This window comes from Panthera pardus, unplaced genomic scaffold (assembly GCF_024362965.1).
Source record: "Panthera pardus isolate Hobbes unplaced genomic scaffold, ASM2436296v1 HiC_scaffold_21, whole genome shotgun sequence".
In the NCBI taxonomy this organism is placed as follows: domain Eukaryota; kingdom Metazoa; phylum Chordata; class Mammalia; order Carnivora; family Felidae; genus Panthera; species Panthera pardus.
Genome location: NW_026526777.1, coordinates 63,746,454 through 63,765,904, shown reverse-complemented (window position 1 = coordinate 63,765,904; position 19,451 = coordinate 63,746,454). Strand labels below are relative to the sequence as shown.

General features: G+C 40.3%; 1 protein-coding gene across 14 annotated transcripts in view; it reads right to left on the bottom strand.

Annotated features, from left to right (window-relative positions):
• Window positions 1-19,451, bottom strand: part of SDCCAG8 (SHH signaling and ciliogenesis regulator SDCCAG8) — a 245,817-nt gene that overhangs the window by 141,022 nt on the left and 85,344 nt on the right. The window contains exon 13 of one of the 14 annotated variants that reach the window (XM_053909399.1): window positions 14,650-17,957. The exons of the other annotated variants lie outside the window; for them this stretch is intronic. Coding sequence (XP_053765374.1) covers window positions 17,703-17,957 — 255 coding nt within the window. The 3' untranslated portion in view covers window positions 14,650-17,702. Of the gene's footprint in view, window positions 1-14,649; window positions 17,958-19,451 lie in introns of those variants that run through there. 14 annotated transcript variants of the gene reach the window in all.

Here is a 19,451-nt window from a genome sequence, read left to right as displayed (position 1 = left end):
ATTACTAATTATAGAGTTGTTGCTACTCTGGCATTCCCCATGGATAGAAACAGAATTAAGCACAAATAAAAAATAAGACTAAATATAAAGCCACACTAAAACCATCTTAATAAACAAGAGAATGAAAGACATTTTCAAGTAACATAAAGATGCTTTCACTACCTATAAAGATAAATAAATTTACATGAACTGAAAATACTGCTATTCTTTAAGTTTTATCTGAGTATGCTACAGGAAAAAGTATAAGTTAATTTCAATGTGTATTATTATGTATTTATGGTTTAGAAAACATCTTTTTATTATCAAATGTATTTACAATGCCTTCAGGTTCTCATTATGAGATTAAAACTACTTAAAAGACACCAAGGATATAATTTATCATCCTAAATTAAATAGTTAATTTCCGAAAGTTTTTCAAAATCGACACCATAACCTTAAATGAGTTGCAGCGTAAAGGTATAGCAACGCGGAATTCCTATATCTTCTATTTATGCTTCAAATGTGATTTTTTTCAAATACTATAATTACAGGAATACCAATATCCAAGTATGCTTTTCAAAGCCAAAAATTTTTTTTGAGTAGACATAAAAGTATTGACAACTAGCAAACCACAATTTCCGAAGAAAACAAGTTAATAAATCTGCTACTATTCCAGCAGTAAGCATGGCTTTTTAGTTACTGTGTCAGCTATTAAGAATTACGTAAAAATACACTGGCCCATTCATTTGTGGTAAGAAAACAGGCAATGATGGCAAAACTATTGTGTCTCTTAGATAACACATACATTTTTATTATTTTTCAACTGGAACAAATTAAAACTCTTATATACTCAATGTTACTGTTTCACGAGTTGTCAGAAAAATATCAGTGAAATATTCTGATTCCCAAAAGGAAAATGCAAGAAAGCTTTTGGATTATTTTGTACCTAACTTTCAAGACCTCGATGTGGATTCTTTAATTGATAAAATTCTTCCTTAAATATTGTGCTGCTTAGATTTCTCCTAAAATGTGCTTCTACCAAAATGACCCTAAATCATTTAGGAGCCTCCTGAAACATTTTGAGTGTTAACTTCCCTGTTTACTTCAAGACTTTGTTTAATAAAAATTAAATAAAGGCCTTTAAATAAAAAAAAGGTACAGTGTGAAACAGAAGATGCCCAGTTATCCTCTTTATCTATTCTCTCTCTTTACAAATGGGAACACTGGGGTCCACTGTAGAGAACCCACTGAAGTTCACTCAGCTGGACTAGAACCCAGTCTTCGGACTCTCTGTCGAAACCCATTTCTATTTAAACGTGGGAAAATGCCAAACCACAAGGCTAAGTCAGTTAACAAGCATAAACAAGCTTCTATTGGCAATAATTAATTTTTTAAATGCAGTAAAGAAAACACATCATCTGTTTCTTCTCTGACAACTGTTATTCAACAAGAAGTTTTTCTTTGTGCTCTGTGTATTCTCCTATTAGTTAAATTCTGTCAATCTCTGACAATCAGAACAAATTTTAGACTCAGATCTCCTCTTTTTAAAATTAGTTTCATAAAACCATATATACCATTCCTTAATTAAAAAATATATTTTACTGGATTTTATTTTTTATCAATATTACTCTTTAGTATAGGTGCTGGGGGCAAAATAAAACATTCCTTTTCTCTTAAACCAAGAAAAGCTCAAACATTTAGACCTATTCAAGATCTCCCAGCCTTTCACTTGAAACTGAATGATTTTACTTTATAGGAAATCATATTTTAATTTTTCAGAAAAATCAGTTTCAAATGACCAAGAAAAGTAAATCCCCATCTAAGGAGTCTAGACCACTTAACAGTACAGACGATGGAATACGGCCCCTCTTCTGCCCCATGCAAATATACTGGACCTCCAAGAGGTCACCCCTTTTTTCTACCCACCCCCTCTCTGTTACTCCTTGGTGTACCTGATGACAGAGAACATCAATATCAGTGCTCTGGCTAGAAAACTCTAAAGAGCGTAAGAGAGGTAGGGTATTACTAAAAGCACACGTAGAGCATCCAAACCTCTTCCCTGAACACCTATGCTTGGATTCAAAATCCTCTGACCACTGAACCAGCATGTCTGTCTTCAACTCACCTCTTAGCTGCTACTCTGCTCGTGACACAAAATGGGTTCTCTTCCACTGGAAAACTGGACAATTTAACCTTATCTTGTTGGACGGTTTTCACCCAAATTAATGAGACGTTCTTATGTGAAGAGGAAACAGCAAATTTTAACAACAAAACTGGGTTTATTTTTAGAGACATAACTGATTGAAAAAAAAAATCCTTCTGTACTGAGACATGGCGTACGTGATCTCACCTTATGGGGAGTTTTTAGAAAATTCACTTTAGCTGTGAGTTATATAAATATTTCTGTAAAGTTCTATTTGGGGAACTTAAGAATTTATTGTACTTCACTTCAACTCAAAAATAACCTGTATTTTCTAACTAATTTTGGCAAGAAGCTTCCAATGTAAAATAGATGCTTTAGTTAATAAATATTTTGGGTATGATTCTTTTACATTAATACCATCCACATACAAAGGAGTAAATTCATCTATTCAATTTACTGAACACCTATTCAATCATAACAGCTCTCTCTATATATACAGCTTTTCACAGTTTAGAAGACACTTTCATATAAAGTACAGAATTTACATGTTGTGACGATTAGAAAAGTAACATAATTCTTGCTTTCACTCATTTTCATAAAGAAAAATGAAGTTGGCATAGAAGAGAAAAAAAAAAGGGTAATGATGAGGATGTAATGCTTTTTGCCACTGAGATAAAATTGACATATAACATTGTATTACTGTTGACCCTGAACAATGTTGGAGTTAGGGGTGCTGGTCCCTGACAAACTTGAAAATCCACACAGAACTGACTCTCCCAAAACTTCACTACTGAAAGTCTACTGTTAACAAGAAGTCTTACCAATAACGTAAATAGTTGATTAACATGTAAGTTCTACGTATTATGTATGGTACCCTTACAATAAGGTAAGCTAGAGAAAAGAAAATGCTATTAAGAAAATCATAAGGAAAATAAAATACATTTATAGTACTGTACTGTATTTATCATAAAATACCCATGCATAAGGGGGCCCTAGCAGTTCAAACCCATGATGTTCGAGGGTCAGTTGTACTTTTAGGGGCTCCTGGGTGGCTCAGTCAGTTAAGCATCTGACTTTGGCTCGGGTCGTGATCTTGCGGTTTGTGAGTTTGAGCCCCGCGTCGGGCTCTGGGCTGACAGCTCAGAGCCTGGAGCCTGCTTCAGATTCTGTGTCTCCCTCTCTCTCTGCCCCTCCCCCACTCATGCTCTGTCTCTGTCTCTCTCTCTCCCAAAAATAAATAAACATTAATTTTTTTAAAAAAACTGTACTTTTAGGTACACAGCATAATGATTTGGTATATGTATACAAACATACTTTTAAAAGGAGAGTAGGCCGATAGAATGAATAGAAGAAATCTCAGAACAGAATGCTACAGTCTAATTCCTCAAATTTCCAATTTAGTGTATATATCCAGATTACTTAGATGAAGAAATTGGAATTTTAGGCAGGCCCATCCCCTGATGGGAGCTTCCCAACACGGGTTTAAATCCTGCCAACTACAAATCTGCTCCCTATTTACAAAGGCACTTTGTTTGATTTCTTAGCCATCTATGCCTAATTTCTTCATTATTTGCCATCAATCTAATCTGTCATATGGCTCAGTGGGGCCCACACACACTACTTGTACATAGTAGGTACAAAAGTCAATGTGTTTTGATTTGACTAAAATTATCTTGAAGAAGGAAAATGGCCTGGTTCTCAAAGAAGAAAATAAACACATCAGCTTAAGAAACCATATGGAAGACAATGAAAGTATCCAGCTCTAGGGAGGTCTCCAGCCACAGGTCACAGGGTTCTGCTCTGCGATTCCTGATAAACTGCGTAAAGCACTGACTTTACGGAGCACACCAATGATGTTGCTGGTCAAACCTGCCTGGGACATAAATCTGAGAGGACTAATTTATTACGCTGAGACGTCAAAAACAGAATCCAAAGAGGTTCAGGCCAGCTGACACAATAGGTCCAAACTAAAACGATCAACTTTCAGAGAGACAAATGCAAATAGCTGTATTTACTGCCCGGTGTAAGGAAGCAGACACGTGCTGTTTGGGGTTTTAACTGAACTCGAGCTCAAGAAGAGTTCACAGTGAGAAATATTTGATAAACACATAATGCAAAAACGGTACCTGGTTCCAAAGCTAGATTAATGTAAGCTCACCTGACTGGTCAGGTCATACCAAAAATATCATATGTAGTTACCATGACTCTGGAGAGCAACTAGATAAAACAGAACACAGTCAGGAGAAAGAGATGTGGGCAGAGAATGTGAATAAGACTCATCAAGACATTAGTAAAAATATACTAACATATACCAATATATACTAATATGTTAACATGTACAGATCAGTTGTATGTCACGTACTGTGCTATGGGGTTAACATAGATTATCTCCAATTTTTATAAAACCCTGTAAAGTGCTAATTTTATCTGTCCTCATTTTACAGATCAGAAAACTGGGGCTCGGACATCTTAAGGAACTTGCGCAAGTTCACCAGGTAGTAGGTAGTGAAGGGAGAATTTGACTATAGGCATGTACTCTCAGGGCCTAACCGCTTGGCTACCTCTCTACCCACTCATCCATCCAGTTACTGGGGCCTTCACCTCATGTTAGACACTGGAGCACAGGAACCCCAGAGGGAATAAGACAGTAAGAGTCTCTGACCTCAATAACGTACATTCCAATAAAAGAGACAGATTTTTTAGTAAAAAAAAAAAAAAAAAATGAATAATGAAATAATTAAAAATTACAATAAGTTCCATGGAGGAAGTAAACCAGATGCCAAGAGAGACTAATGGGGTGGAGACAGGCAAGTGGGACTTAGAAAGAGAAACAGCTGGTTAAGCACAGGAAGAGTGCAGAAGAACAGATAAGGTGGAGCTGACATGTTTGAGAAGCTAAAGGAAACCCACTGAGGCTTGAGAGAATGGAGACAGGAAGAGCAGGTGAAGGGGTAGAAAGACAGGTAGTGATCAGATTACACGGGGCCTTGGAAGCTAGGAGTTTGGATTTGTGTTTCTAAATGCAAATGAGAAGATATCTCAATGATGCAATTCAACTCACAATGTGCTTCAGTAAATGTTGAGTATGGACTGAGGGGGACATGCCTTCATGGAACCAATATTGTTGTGGTGGGGTGGGGGAGGGCAGATAATAAAATAAGTGAGAAAGATAGGGAGTAAAATAAAGCAGAAAGGGCAAGAGGGAGTCCTGGGGTAGCAGGGTAAAATTTAAAATAAGGTGGTCAGAGAAGGGCTCACAGAGGAGATAGGAGAGCAATGACTTGAAGGCTGGTGATCCATAAGGCTATCCTGAGGAACAGTGTTCAGACAAAGGGAACAGCGAGTACCAAGGCCCCAAAGTGGGAGTGTATCTGATGTGTTTGAGGAACATCAAGGAAGCCAGTGTAGCTACAGCAGAGAGGTGGGGGGCGGGGTGGCGGGGGGAGTAGGATCTGATGTGTTTGAGGAACATCAAAGAAGCCAGCATAGCTAGAGCAAAGACATGGGGGCGGGGGGGGGGGGGGGGGAGGAGGATCTGATGTGTTTGAGGAAAAGCAAGGAAGCCAGTGTAGCTGGAGCAGAGAGATGGTGGCGGCGGGGGCGGGGGGGGGGGTGAGGGGGGCAGGGAACATGGAGGAGGAGATGAATATGGAGAGGTAACAGGAGAGCCAGACTGTGCAGCACCTTCCCCTTGTAGATCACTGTAAGGACTCTGCCTTTCACCATGACTGAGATAGGGAACCAATGGATGGTTGTAATCAGAAGAGTGACAAGACCTGACACAGTTTTCACAGGGTCCCTCTGGTTGCAAAGGGACTAGATGGGGAGAAACCGGGGAAGAGAAATCAGTCAGGACATGATTGCAGTAACACCAGTGAAGACAATGGTATCTTGAACCTGCAGGGATCGTTGCAACTGATGAAAGTATATGGATGACAAGCAAGCACCCAAAAAGGTGGTCAATATCATCAATCATTAGGGAAATGCAAATTAAAACCACCATGAGATACCATGTCGCTCTTACGAGAGTGGCAAAATACAAAAAGACTGATCAAATGTTTTAAACAAGTTAATGAACTGCTAAAATGGAAATGTGACTATAAAGCAAGTTCCTTTCCTCATGACTCTAACACTTTTTGTCTGCTCTAGCACAACAAACATGTACTAGGAGTTAGAGGAGGTGTCGTTTAGTTGAGGCACTATTACTGAGTATTTTCTTTTAAATGTTTTTCTTATTTTTGAGAGACAGAGAGAGACAGAGCATGAGCGGGGGAGGGGAAGAGACAGGGAGGGAAACACAGAATCCCAAGCAGGCTCCAGGCTCTGAGCTGTCAGCACAGAGCCCAACGTGGGGCTTGAACTCACAAACTGTGAGATCATGACCTGAGCCGAAAGTTGGACGCTTAACAGACTGAGCCACCCAGGCGCCCCTATTACTGAGTATTTAAAGTTCATTCTTCAGTTCACCTGTGCATTCATTTACTCACTTGTGCAACTGACAGATAAAACTTTTGGTAAGCCTTCTCTGTGCTGGATACTGGGGATGCAGAACAAGATACAGACTCTGACGTCAAGTGATTCACAGATATTTCTGGCAAGAGACTACAGTTTTCTGGGGCTCAGTCTTCCATCCTCACCTCTGGAGCCTCCTTTTGTCCTCCAGATATATACGGATCAGTGTCTCTACTTATTCTGTCCCTTTTACCTGAATGGCCTTTCCTTCCTACTCTTGTTCCCCTCCAGACTAGGCTGAAATACGACATCTAGGGTAGGATTCTTTTTTTAATGTTTATTTATTTATTTTTGAGAGAGAGACAGAGACAGAGAGAGTGAGTGAGGATGGGGCACAGACAGGGAGAAAAAGAGAGGCCCAAGCAGGTTCCACACTGCCAGTGCGGAGCCCAATGTGGGGCTCGAACTTGAGTTGTGACCTCGAAGTTGAGATGGTGACCTGAACTGAAACCAAGAGTCAGAAGCTTAACTGACTGAGCCACCCAGGTGCCCCTGTGGTAGGAATATTTTTTTAAGCAACAGCTCTGTTGACATAATTCACATATAATTCTCTCATTCAAGTGTGCAACTGAACATGTCTTAGCATATTCACAGAGTTGTGCAACCATCACATCAGTTGATTTTAGAGCACTGTATTGCCCCCAAAAGAAACCCCATACTCATTAGCAGGAGTCTCCATTTGCCCCTAACCTCCTCAGCCCCAAGCAACCACTAATCTTTCTGTCTCTAAAGATTAGCTTATTCTGGATATTTCCCATAAATGGAGTCATACAATAAGTTGTGTTTTGTGACAGGCTTGTTTCACTTAGCATACTTCTTTCAAGGTTTGACCATGTTATAGAATGCATCAATACTCCTTTCATTTTTACTGCCAGTATATAGAAATAGATATAATCACATCACTAGTTGATGAACACTGAAGTTGCTGCCATTTGGGGCTATTATGAATAATGCTGCAGTGAACATTCAGGAACACAGTTTTGTGGAGACATGTGTCCTTTCTCTCAGGTATACATGTAGTAGTAGAAATGCTGGGTTGTACGGTAACTCCATGTTGAACCTTTGAAGAAACTGCCAGACTTTTCCCCAAAGCAGATGCACCACTTTACAATCTTAGTAGCAATGCACGAGGCTCTGATTTCTCCACATCTTCGCCAACACCTGTTATTATCTGTCTTTTTGGTTACAGTCGTTCTAGTAGGTGGGAAGTAGTTCTTATCTTGATTTGGATTTGCATTTCTCTCACAGCTAATGATGATGAGTGACTGTGCACAAACTTCTTCTGCCATTTGCCTGTCTTCTTTGGAGAAGGTTCTTCGCCCATTTTTAAATTGGGTTGTCTTTTTATTAAATTGTACGCATGCTTTATAAGTCCTAGTTACAAGTCTCCTACCAGCTAGGTGATTTGTAAACACGTTCTCTCCTTGTGGGGATTGCCTTTCCACCTTCTGGATGACGGACCTTTGAAGCACAAACATTTCCAATTTGGATGATGCTTGATTTATTCTTTTTCTTTTGTTGCCTGTGCCTTTGGTGTCATAATGAAGAAACCACTGTCTAGTCCAAGGTCACAGAGATTTAGGCCTATGTTTCCTACCAAAAGTTTTAGAAGTTTAGCTCTTACATTTACGTCTTCACTTTGAGTTAATTTTGGAATATGGCGCAAGGTAGCAGCCCAAGTTCATTCTTCGACATGTGGATATCCAGGTTGCCCAGCACCATTTGTTGAAAAACTACTCTTTCCCCCATTGATTTTTCTTATCATCCATGTGGAGAATTGGCTGTTGAGTAGAATCTTTTCAAACTCTCTCCCACCACAGGATGCCACCCCTTGCACTGAGCCCCCACCTTGTCACATTTCACCTCCTCACCAGACTAGAAGAGTTGTATGAGCAATACACATAGTTTATTTAAATATATCCTACTGCAACCCCAGTGACTATTTGTGAGTGACATATAATAGTTTATCAGTAATATTAAACAAAGTAGTGCATAAAAGTGAGATAATCATTCTGTGCTCCCCTGCAGTCTAAACCTCTACAACGTGAAGGGGACAGCTTAAGTCATTAAACACTTTCTGGCTCTCAGTGCCCATGAAGCCATTGCTCCTTATGACCTGAGGCCCTCCAACTCTGGTTTTTCATATGTGGCCAATGAAACGAGGGAGGTAATGAAAAAAATCACCTCCATCAATTTTATTGCTATGTGATTAAAAAGCATCTTCTGAAAAATGCCAAGCTATATGGAATTACTCTCAACAACCAGTAATGATTTAGGGGAGAGGAAGTGGGGAGAAGGTGGTTATAATAGCAATTCTAGTTTTAAAAAATCTATTATTATGGATCCCTCCTGAAACTGCTGATGGAACATAATGGATGGATCTGTGGTCATGTTTGCCTTTCCTGAGTTAGAGTCTAATGGAAAGCCCAGTTATTCTTAGTGCAAATGTCTATAGAACGCTTTCTAAAATCTTTCTCATTTTCTCTTCCTTTTTCCTCCCTTTTCCTCTACTCTCCTTTTCTCTTTTTTTTAATTGTTTTTTAAATGTTGATTTATTTTTGATAGAGAGAGAGAGACAGAGTATGAGGGGGGGAAGGGCAGAGAGAGAGGGAGACACAGAATCCAAAACAGGGTCCAGGCTCTAAGCTGTCAACAGAGCCCTACGTGGGGCTCGAACTCAGGAACGGTGAGATATGACCTGAAGTCACATCCTGAAGTCAGATGCTTAACCAGCTGAGCCCCCAGGAGCCCCTCTCTTATTGTTTTTATAACTGAGACAACTCTAGGGTCCTCCCTTCTCTTCCAGCTGATGAGGTAAGTCTAAGGTATCCTAAATTCAGCATTTAGAGACTTAAGACTGGTTGTCATCATCAGCTAGTCATACTTCTTGTATGACATGTTAGCAAGATACATACAAAGATCAATATCCACTCATAGATTTTAAAATATAGACAGGGGCGCCTGGGTGACTCAGACAGTTGGGCGTCCGACTTCAGCTCAGGTCACGATCTCGCAGTCCGTGAGTTCGAGCCCCGCATCGGGCTCTGGGCTAATGGCTCAGAGCCTGGAGCCTGCTTCCGATTCTGTGTCTCCCTCTCTCTCTGCCCCTCCCCCATTCATGCTCTGTCTCTCTTTGTCTCAAAAATAAATAAACGTTAAAAAAAATTTTTTAAAAATAAAATATAGACATAAATAGATATTTGATCCATTATCTTAACTCCACCTTTCGATTAAAACATATCTGGTTCTTGCTATACGAACCCTTGTATGGCTTCAATCACTATACAGAGAGTGGACCTTCAGTAACTTAGGAAAGGAACACTGACCCGGTCCTATAATTCTATGATAAATTTCAGTGGAGAGGCAACTTGAACATGATACCCTAAAGTTTCTAATTCAAATTAGGATATGAAAATTATCTCTCACTATGAGTGAATTCAGGTTTCTATGTAAAATTCTGAGCAAGTGAAAGAAGGATCCAAAAGAAAAGGCGGTACTCGCCATGAAGAGACAAACTTTCAAGTGGAACAGTTCTTTTCAGTCCATCTTCTTTTTTTTTTTTTTAATTTTTTTTTAACGTTTATTTATTTTTGAAACAGAGAGAGACAGAGCATGAATGGGGGAGGGTCAGAGAGAGAGGGAGACACAGAATCTGAAACAGGCTCCAGGCTCTGAGCCATCAGCACAGAGCCTGACGCGGGGCTTGAACTCACAAACCGCGAGATCATGACCTGAGCCGAAGTCGGATGCCGAACCAACTGAGCCACCCAGGCGCCCCTCAGTCCATCTTCTTAAGGTGTCCTCAGAAGCATTTACTTCTCTTTTTTTCCCCTAGCTGCCACTCTAAGAAAACAGGAGCACTCTCCTGCACTTCAGTGGGAACTTTCAACCACAGCTTGATTCATGATTTCCAAAGCCAGGCTGATGCTATCAGGTGCATGACTTATTACCATGGAGAGAGGCAGAGCAGAGATGGAATGATCATCAGAACTTCGGTTGTAAGTAGAGAGATGTGATACAAAGAACAATTTCCCATTCCTCATGAGGAAGGCTGTAGGCAGGCAAGAAATAAGGACACTGCTGCTCTCTTGTCTTTTCCCTAAAAACTAAATGTGACTACAACTGATCCACCTAACTACAGATGTTAACACCAAAAAAGGGTTAGATTACTTTGACAGTCTGTTAACAAGAATAATGGGAGAATCTAGACATGTTGCAACTTACTAACAGTCAGTTACATCTAGAATCTGCAGAGTTATATCTATAACCTCCACCTGGGGTGTCTCTTACACCGGACTCCAATGAGGGCCCAGGAAACATTCCAGGGATACATGAAATCTCTAAGAGAATTTAAAAAAGTATTTTTTTTTTGTTTTCACTCAGATGATTAACAAAAAAATCAAAATACAGAAATTGAACATGATCATATTCTAGGTCACCTAGGTACAGAACTGCCACACATTTCATTCCTGGACTGCACTTTGTTAGAGCACCAAGTGGAAGCTATTAGGATCATAATTCTCCAACAGGAATACACCCTTGTCATCCTGGGGATCGAGAGTTCACACGGGAACTCCAGCTGAGGATATTTCATTCCACAGGTTTCAGGAAAGCTGGCTACTCCTCTAAAATACTTCCTTGGACAGTGTGCTGTTGCCTGAAATGTATCCAATAGAATTTCATTCTTAATTCAGAGTAGGGCTTTAATCCTTATTGCAAATTAAAGTCTGTCTTGTAATCAAATTCAACTGTTTAAAAGGCTAGACATTTTATTGTCCTATTATTAATCATAATGAAAAAATATGATCTAAAATTGGTGACAGTAAAACTTCACTTTTATCAGATCAGCTGAATAACTGGAATATTTGAAATGACACTTGAAACTCCATGCGATTTATATTGATTTTATTAATACTTAGTTCATAATTAAGAGAGGCAGAGAAATATCTCCTGTGTTTCTGGAAACGGAGGAATTTTGAGTTAGAGAAAACCTTAGCTATCACTTCCCCAAGCTTCTCACTTCACTGGGAAAGAAGGTGAGGCTCTGAGAGGTTTGCTCAGGAAGTTAGCCGAAAAGCCAAATCAAGAAGTCAAGTCTTTGGACTCACAGTCCGAAGGTCGAGTAGGACCCCGTCATTTGAAGATATCTTCCATCATTTGAAGATACCTTCTACAAATCATTAAGGGAACTGTGAATTCTTTATTTTTTTTAAAAAAAAACTCATCCTACTTGATTCTAACATTATTTATAAAATGACATTTTATTGTATGTTATCTGAAATTTGAAAATCTTGAAATTATTTTATTACGTAGAAAGCACTACAAAGGAAATGAAAAACCAATGCAAATATTCCCCAAATATAACATGACTTCTGTGCCTGACTGCAGGGTGTGCAGTATGTTATATAATAGGGAACTGCACTGGGATTCTGAACCTTACAGAAAGAAGCCTATTTTCTATGGCACTGGAGATGTTGGGGTCAGTTATGCAAGCATGCTATGGAATCAAAAGACACATATGTTCCTTGAATGCATCTTCCTTTTCCACAGCCCACCCCACCGTTCCCATTCCTTTGCTCAAGCTGCCACACTGGATCTTCCAACCAAAATGCCTTCCTCTCTCATCTCTAATGGGCAACGTCCTTTAAGGATGCCGTCTCTCCCTCTTCTAAATCCCCATCCCCCTGTGTAGTTTGCTAATTATAGTTACTAGGACCTCTCTGACATATAGTTATTTGCATACCTGCCTTACATCTTCCCTTCTCTAAGAACCAAAAAACAGAAGTGTGCTCCAGTCCGGCACAGTGCATGCAATATATGGTTGCTGAATTAAAGCAACAAGTGAAGTTTAGGGCAAAAAATTCTAAATTTGTAACAGTGACTGTTCTATTCCAAATCTGACTTTTTTTTTATGTTTGTTTATTTTTGAGAGAGAGAGACAGAGACAGAGTATTAGTGGGGGAAGGGGAAAGAGACAGAGAGAGGGAGAGAGGGAGAGAAACAGAATCTGAAACAGGCTCCATGGTCTGAGCTGTCAGCACAGAGCCCGATGCGGTGCTTGAACTCACCGACCGGAAGATCATGACCTGAGCTGAAGCTGGACAGTTAACAGACTGAGCCACCCAGGCGCCCCCAAACCTGACTTATTATTCTTTCCTTTAAAAGTACAGGTACATGGCCATATTGAAGTGATCACTACGAAGAATAGGAAGTAACACATAAAAATGCTGGAGATATAGTTAAGTGAAATAAGCAAAAACCAGAATTCTACCAAGTAGCATGTTTGCTATTTGCAAATACCATATATGCATATGGACAATAGTAAAAGGTAAAACAGAAAAATGAAAACAATTTGCTCTACTGGGTGATGGAATTATTGGCTTCTGTGAATGTGCTTATGTTTATATAATATTGTTTTAAAAGTTGTACATCTGTAGTAATGAGTAATATTTACACTGGGTATCAGTACTAATATTTCTGGACTGTAAAAAAAGGAAAAGCACACATAGCTGCCCTATGTCTAACGCTTCCCAGCTTGCTGGCCAGTGTGGCCACATAAAACGCTGCTGGCCATCTGGTAGCTACCCCTATTGCGGACTTGGTACCCAAGACGATGGTCTCCAAGAGTGGCAGGTTGGTCTGTGGGTCCAACCTTTAAAGTCAAAAGAAGCATGCAGAAAGTTTTTTAAGGACCAAAATACGTATATCCAGTGAAACTGAAAATACAGCAAAAATTCCTTGAGTTCACTTTACAGTTTTATATTCCTATCCAAAGACATTTATTTCTAAATGTTTACCCCACAAGGCATATGCTTTCTAAACTGGCTTGTTTTCTATCCTCTTTGTACCCTTATCTCTGAACAGCCCTAAGTTGCTATCTTCAGATATATTGTTTCTGCTTACACATTTGATCTTTAAAAAATACATCATTATGGTGAATAGCATTACCATGTCTCTTGGAGAATCAAAGGACTCTTTTTTGAGCGTATAAATTTCCACTGGGTTTTCATGAATGGGGTAAACACGTACTGCCCAAAACATTAACAGAGTTACCAAATGATGAATGTCCCAATAATCTCCAACTTGGTATTACTCACTGGATTGATTTGGAAACTGTTCTGTGCAAAAAAAAACCAAAACAAAACAAAAAAAAACTTACTTTTTAACTGCTAATTTTGTAATTTTACCGACACAATTACGGTTCAAAATGAAGAAATTAACTTTGCATGGTGTTTTAGAAAAAACAGAAGTTCAATAATCTTTTATTAAATGAATTTTATTTTTATTTACATGATCCCATTTGTCCCATTCAAGCAGCGCGCGGCACAAGAACAAAAGAGGCTGATTTATTAGACATACGCCGGGCTGAAGAATTTTCTCACAATTCTTGGTTAGGCTGTGATAAGAACACAAATTTATCTGAACAATGCTTTAGGGCGTACTTAGGGAAGATGCTAGAAAAAAAAGCTTTATTGCATCACACACATGGAACCAGATTCTGCCTCGCATGGGCTGTAGCCAGCATGAAGTTCACACTACATTAATTTGCACTTGTCGATATGCTGCTTTGCAAGGTTTTCGTAGGCATGTTCAAATGTGTACCCCATCTCCTCAACTAGAATATAAACTCCCTCAGGGCAGGACCTGGGTCTTCCAGCTAGCACCCCCTCGGTGCCTCCTGCACCGGCCTGGGTAGGCCAAGCCCTCGCACGCGGCTGCTGCCTGAGTGAGGAGCAGGGAGAGGGACGCGCTAAGCCTCCAGCGCTGGAAGAGGGTGTGAAGAACACTGGAGAGCAGCTCTGTCATCACCAGGGCCGAGTGATTACATGTGCTAACGGCATGCCCAAGTGGCCCCTCTCCCAGTCAGCTTTCAGAGGCAGAAGTGAGACTGCAGGTGGTAGTTGGAAAGTCTCTCAAGTCTAGCTCTCCAGAAGCTATCCATTATCTCAGTATACTCCCCCAAAGCCTTCCGACGAGATCACATGGCATTACAGACACAAAGCAGAGAACAGAGCTGAGGAGGATTTCGCTTTAATCTGTAGGTGCTAAATTACAAGCAGAAAAGACAAATACCACTACTAGCCACTTGAACAGATCGGAGTGAAATATTCTGAGGATGCTCCCACAATCCAGTAGAAGACAGTGGACCTCGGAGGTCCATTTGCTGGGTTTTCAGCATATTGTTCTTATTGTTTGAAACTGGCAGTTTCAGGGAAGAAAGTTCCATTGCCTGTTGCTGCAATCTACTGCAATCATCTTACTCTCAGAAAGTTCTTATTTCAGGCTATTGTGATTTCCAGTTGCTGTGATTAAATAGCTTTCTTCTTATTCTTTCCATATTGAGGATCAAGGCGTTTAAACAGGTGTTAAGCTTCCTCCCTGAAAGAATCTGTCTAGCCCGTGAAGGTAGTGAAGATTTAGACTTCTCGAAATAAAAAGGTGTAATTCTTCAACTTTTCTTCATTGTCTTTATTTCTCTGCCCTTCAGTAGGACCTCCTTTTAGGACTTTGAAGCCTTCTTCTCATCTTTACCCAAAGCCATACAGAACAGATGCACGTCTTGCAACAATTTAAATAAGTCAACTGTACTTCAGAAATAATTCCTCCATTGAAACAGTCCACGTATGACGTCAGTACTAAAGTGCTGAATCATACTGCTGTAGATAGGAGTTCAAATTCTTGTTTGGCCCAATTTTTCTAGCCAAAATTTTCTGATCTATTTCTTTTTTATATGTGCCCTACCCTAAAATATTTGTTTTCATTACCCCACTCAAGTAATTTTGAACTTCAATGCCTCCTGCTCAGTTGTAGCTACAACTCCAAAGTTATAACTTACGTAATACTGGTGGGAAAAAAAAGAGTCTTATCTGAAAAATACTGTACCAACCTAAAAGAAATTGTGCTGCAAAGCAACTTTTATATTTATACTCTCACCTAAGCCATTATTACACCATGTGCCACCACTAAGATGATGACGCCATAAGCAGTCACACACTCATTTGGCAAGGTCATGAGATGACGAAGAGGCCACGGAAGAGGCCACGTGCTGCACTGAGAAATACTCTAAAACCACTAAGTTATCATCGAAGATTGAGGACTCTTTGAACCCAAGCTCCACCGTTTAGTAAGGCAATGAGAACCCAAAGACATACAGTTCTATTTCTATACCCAGGGCCGGGGCTGGCCGACTTGGTCCATAAGGGCTCAGAGCGTAAATGTTTCAGTCTCCGTGGGCTCGATTGTCTCCGCCACAACTCAACTCTGTGTAGCAGGAAAGCAGCCGTCGACAATAAGAACGAATGGATGTGGCCGTGTTCTAACACAACTATTTGTCAAAACAGACAGTCGGTCGATTCGGCCCATGAGCCGTCGGTTACGGTATGGGGCCCGCGGGCGTGTTACACACTCCTCCACGTCTGCGTGTGTCAGTGGGAGTGCACGTACGTGCAGCAGCACACCACACCTCTGCCTGCCTCTTCCCACTGCCTTGGCACCATCACGGGCGTGTGATGGGTGCAGGCAGATGGGGCCCCGTGTTGAGAAGCCTGCCGTTTAGCGCTCTGTGGTCGACCTCTCAAACTTCTTCATGACTATATATTGGCACTTGTGTTTTGTCAGGAAAGTCTGAGGAGGCAGTGGCGCTGCTGCTCGGGTCCGCGGTCTTGTCCCTTCCCTGCCTCACAGCAGCCCCGAGACGGTCCTCAGACACCTGTTCCCCTGCAGTTCCCTCGTCTGGCCCGAGCTGTGTTGTGATCCTGCCCTGTGTCTCGGGTGGAATCAGGTCATGGGAGTGGTGTGGGGGTGGGGTCGTGTACTGCTGTCATGCTCTGCCTCTGACAGGAGCCCAGATGTGAACCTGGAGAAGATGGGGTTGAGGGTGTGTGCCCCTGACATCACAGGGCAGGACGCAGAGGTGGCTACATCCCTGCCTCCGACAACACCCAGTGGCCTCAATATACAGCCTCTGCTTACCCTGATCCAGCTACCAGGTAGGTCTCCCCACTGCTCACCCCACCCCCCACCCCAGGGAGCCCTGTGCTGGAGATCATCTGAAGTTAAACAGCAAATAGAAAACACCATAACTGGGTGAGAGAGAGAGAGAGAGAGAGAGAGAGAGAGAGAAAGGGACAGGGGGAGAGAGAAAGGCCATAAAAAAGGAAAATTTTTATATTTTAATACCTTTAAAACATCACTTTTCCCCTGCATTTGAAATTACTGCATTTTCTGTTTATATTATGCCCTGATCAAACCTTTTAGCTCTGAAGAATCACCTTCGGAGATTCATCTACCAGAATGGAAGGTGACAAAGAAACTTTCACTTCTTCATCGGCCATAACCTTTGTAATGGGCTTCCAGTCACACTCCCGAATCTTAAATGTAAGACTGAATTAATTACAAAACTTGTCTTTCAGACTCTACAGGGCTCACTTCAGGATATGACTATTGGGGTTGCGACATGGTAGCCATTTTCCTTCAGACAGTTGGCTCTAGGATTAATTCATAATCTTTAGAATGATGCTGACGCACCTTATAAATTCAGAGCACAATCAAAATATATGTGTGAAATTTAATGAGACAACAACAGATAAAGAAAGTTGAAATTTTGCTGAGATATCCCTTTATCTCCTGTGAAAGAAGATCAAACCATAACATTCTGACACACAAAAATAATCCTGTCTGTCTGGTTCTAAAAAAACAGCCATAAAACAGACATTGTTAAGATGGTCAGAGGAGTGTGAATATGGGCTTGGCATTATCAGATATTAAAGAATTATTGTTGGTATTGTCATGTGTGATGACGACCTGGTGGTTATGAAAAAAAATATCCTTCATAGATGCACACTGAGGGGTTCATGAGTGAAATAACATCATGTCTGAGATCTGCCTCAAATACTTCAGCAAAAGGAGCAATGGGGGAAGAAGACAGAATTCGGGAGAGAAGAGGAAGAAACAGACGACAAAGGCGACAAAAAAGACGAAGGAGGAAGAGAGGAAAAAAACCCACGAGATCGATGGAAAAGAATTGGCAAAATGGTGAGCCTAGGTGATGGAGATGTGGGAGTTCATATTAACATTCTCTTTGTATGTTTTTAAATTCCAGTAATGGAGTGTGTGTGTGTGTGTGTGTGTACCTGTTGCTTACAAAAAATTTGTAATAAAAATCAGGGTACAGATTTTTCATTCTCCTCCAAACCAAATGTCTTTTTTTTTTTTTTTTTTTTTTTTTTTTTAGTTCAAGAAGCGTCCTCTCGGGCTGGCAGGGCCGCTCTATGCTGATGTGATACAAAGGAGTTGATGGGAAGGATAATCCGCCCATGGGTTCCTGACACAATATAAAGAAGAAAAGGAGAAAGTGGGAGGAAGAGATCGCTATTGTTAGTCCCCTAACCCTTCCTTCTAATTATGCCAGAGTCAAGGCTCGGGTCACAAAGAAAATGATTTTGGTGCTCAACCATTTGCCCTATTTTGTAGACATCAAAAAAGCTCTTGTTCTTACCACATTCCAATCTCACAGTTTCCCACCTACTTTAAAAATGTATCAAGAGTCCAGATTAACAAAAATATGAATAAAATGACTATATTACAAGGAACACTTTGTTTGTGAAGCTAGAGATGGCCTTCTTGTCATGCTCAATTGCGTGATGTGTAACACTCTAAAAGTTAAATACACTTTATATTATTATAAGTATTTCAGATAAATGCTCGACATGCCCAGCTTTTAAAAGTTGAATGTAAATTTCTCTCTTGAGTGCAGATGGTGGGCAAGCAAAGGAGCTCTTTGGTCTTGCGGACAGAAGGTCAGGTCATGGCTGAAAGACCAAAGAACAATTGCTGCTTTGCTCGTCCAGATCATCCTCGGAATGAGACACCACTCCTTTCTTTTCAGAAACTGTCTGTTTGATACAAAATAGTTACAAAGAGTACCTATAAGATTTCCTCACATTCTGTCCAAGAGAAAATGGTAACGAGCACATCACATCACAAGCATCTTGTAACTGTTCCAAGGTTTTATTCCTAACCCTCTGACCTCCTGAGAAGGCACATCTTTATCTAAAAACACTGGAAATCATTATGAAAACTGCTAATGTTTCACTATGTAGCAGGAAATGGTTTACAAATGGAAACGGCTCCTTTTAAAATCCTGCAACCTTAGCCTCCACATCATTGCTGGTTAATTGCCAAGAGCTATAAGCTCTGAAAGACAAATACTACAAACGCTTCTACACGTTATTCATTTACAAGTGATATGCTAATCTTATTATTCCTATAGTGTTTTTTCTCTCTGGAACATTATCCTGTAATTTTAAATAACTCAGACACTCTTCCTATTTGTTTTTCCAGTTAGTCCAAGATGTTATATTGGGCAGATGCTATAAAATACTATTACAAAAGTATATAATAATGCTAGTGAGCAAACCAAGATGATACCCTTAAAAAAAAAAAAGTCAAAATACATCAGGAAAGGAAAGGAAAGGAAAGGAAAGGAAAGGAAAGGAAAGGAAAGGAAAGGAAAGGAAAGGAAAGGAAAGGAAAGGAAAGGAAAGGAAAGTTAAGTTCCGTTTGGTGTGGTAGTCTTAGTCCTTCAGTCGAGGACAGAGAGGATTTTCAATTCTGCTATCAGGCACGCCCCCAACTGGATGCCATGAAATAGTTTCATTATCCCTACATGTTAGTAATGAAAATTCTGAAAATTAAAGTCTGAATATAGCGGCACAAAAGCAGAATCTGATTTTGGTTGTTCAGATGTTAACTTAATGCCAGAGATTTCAGCTATGCCTTGAAAAACTTTTTGTACTAAATTTCATTATCACTTTCA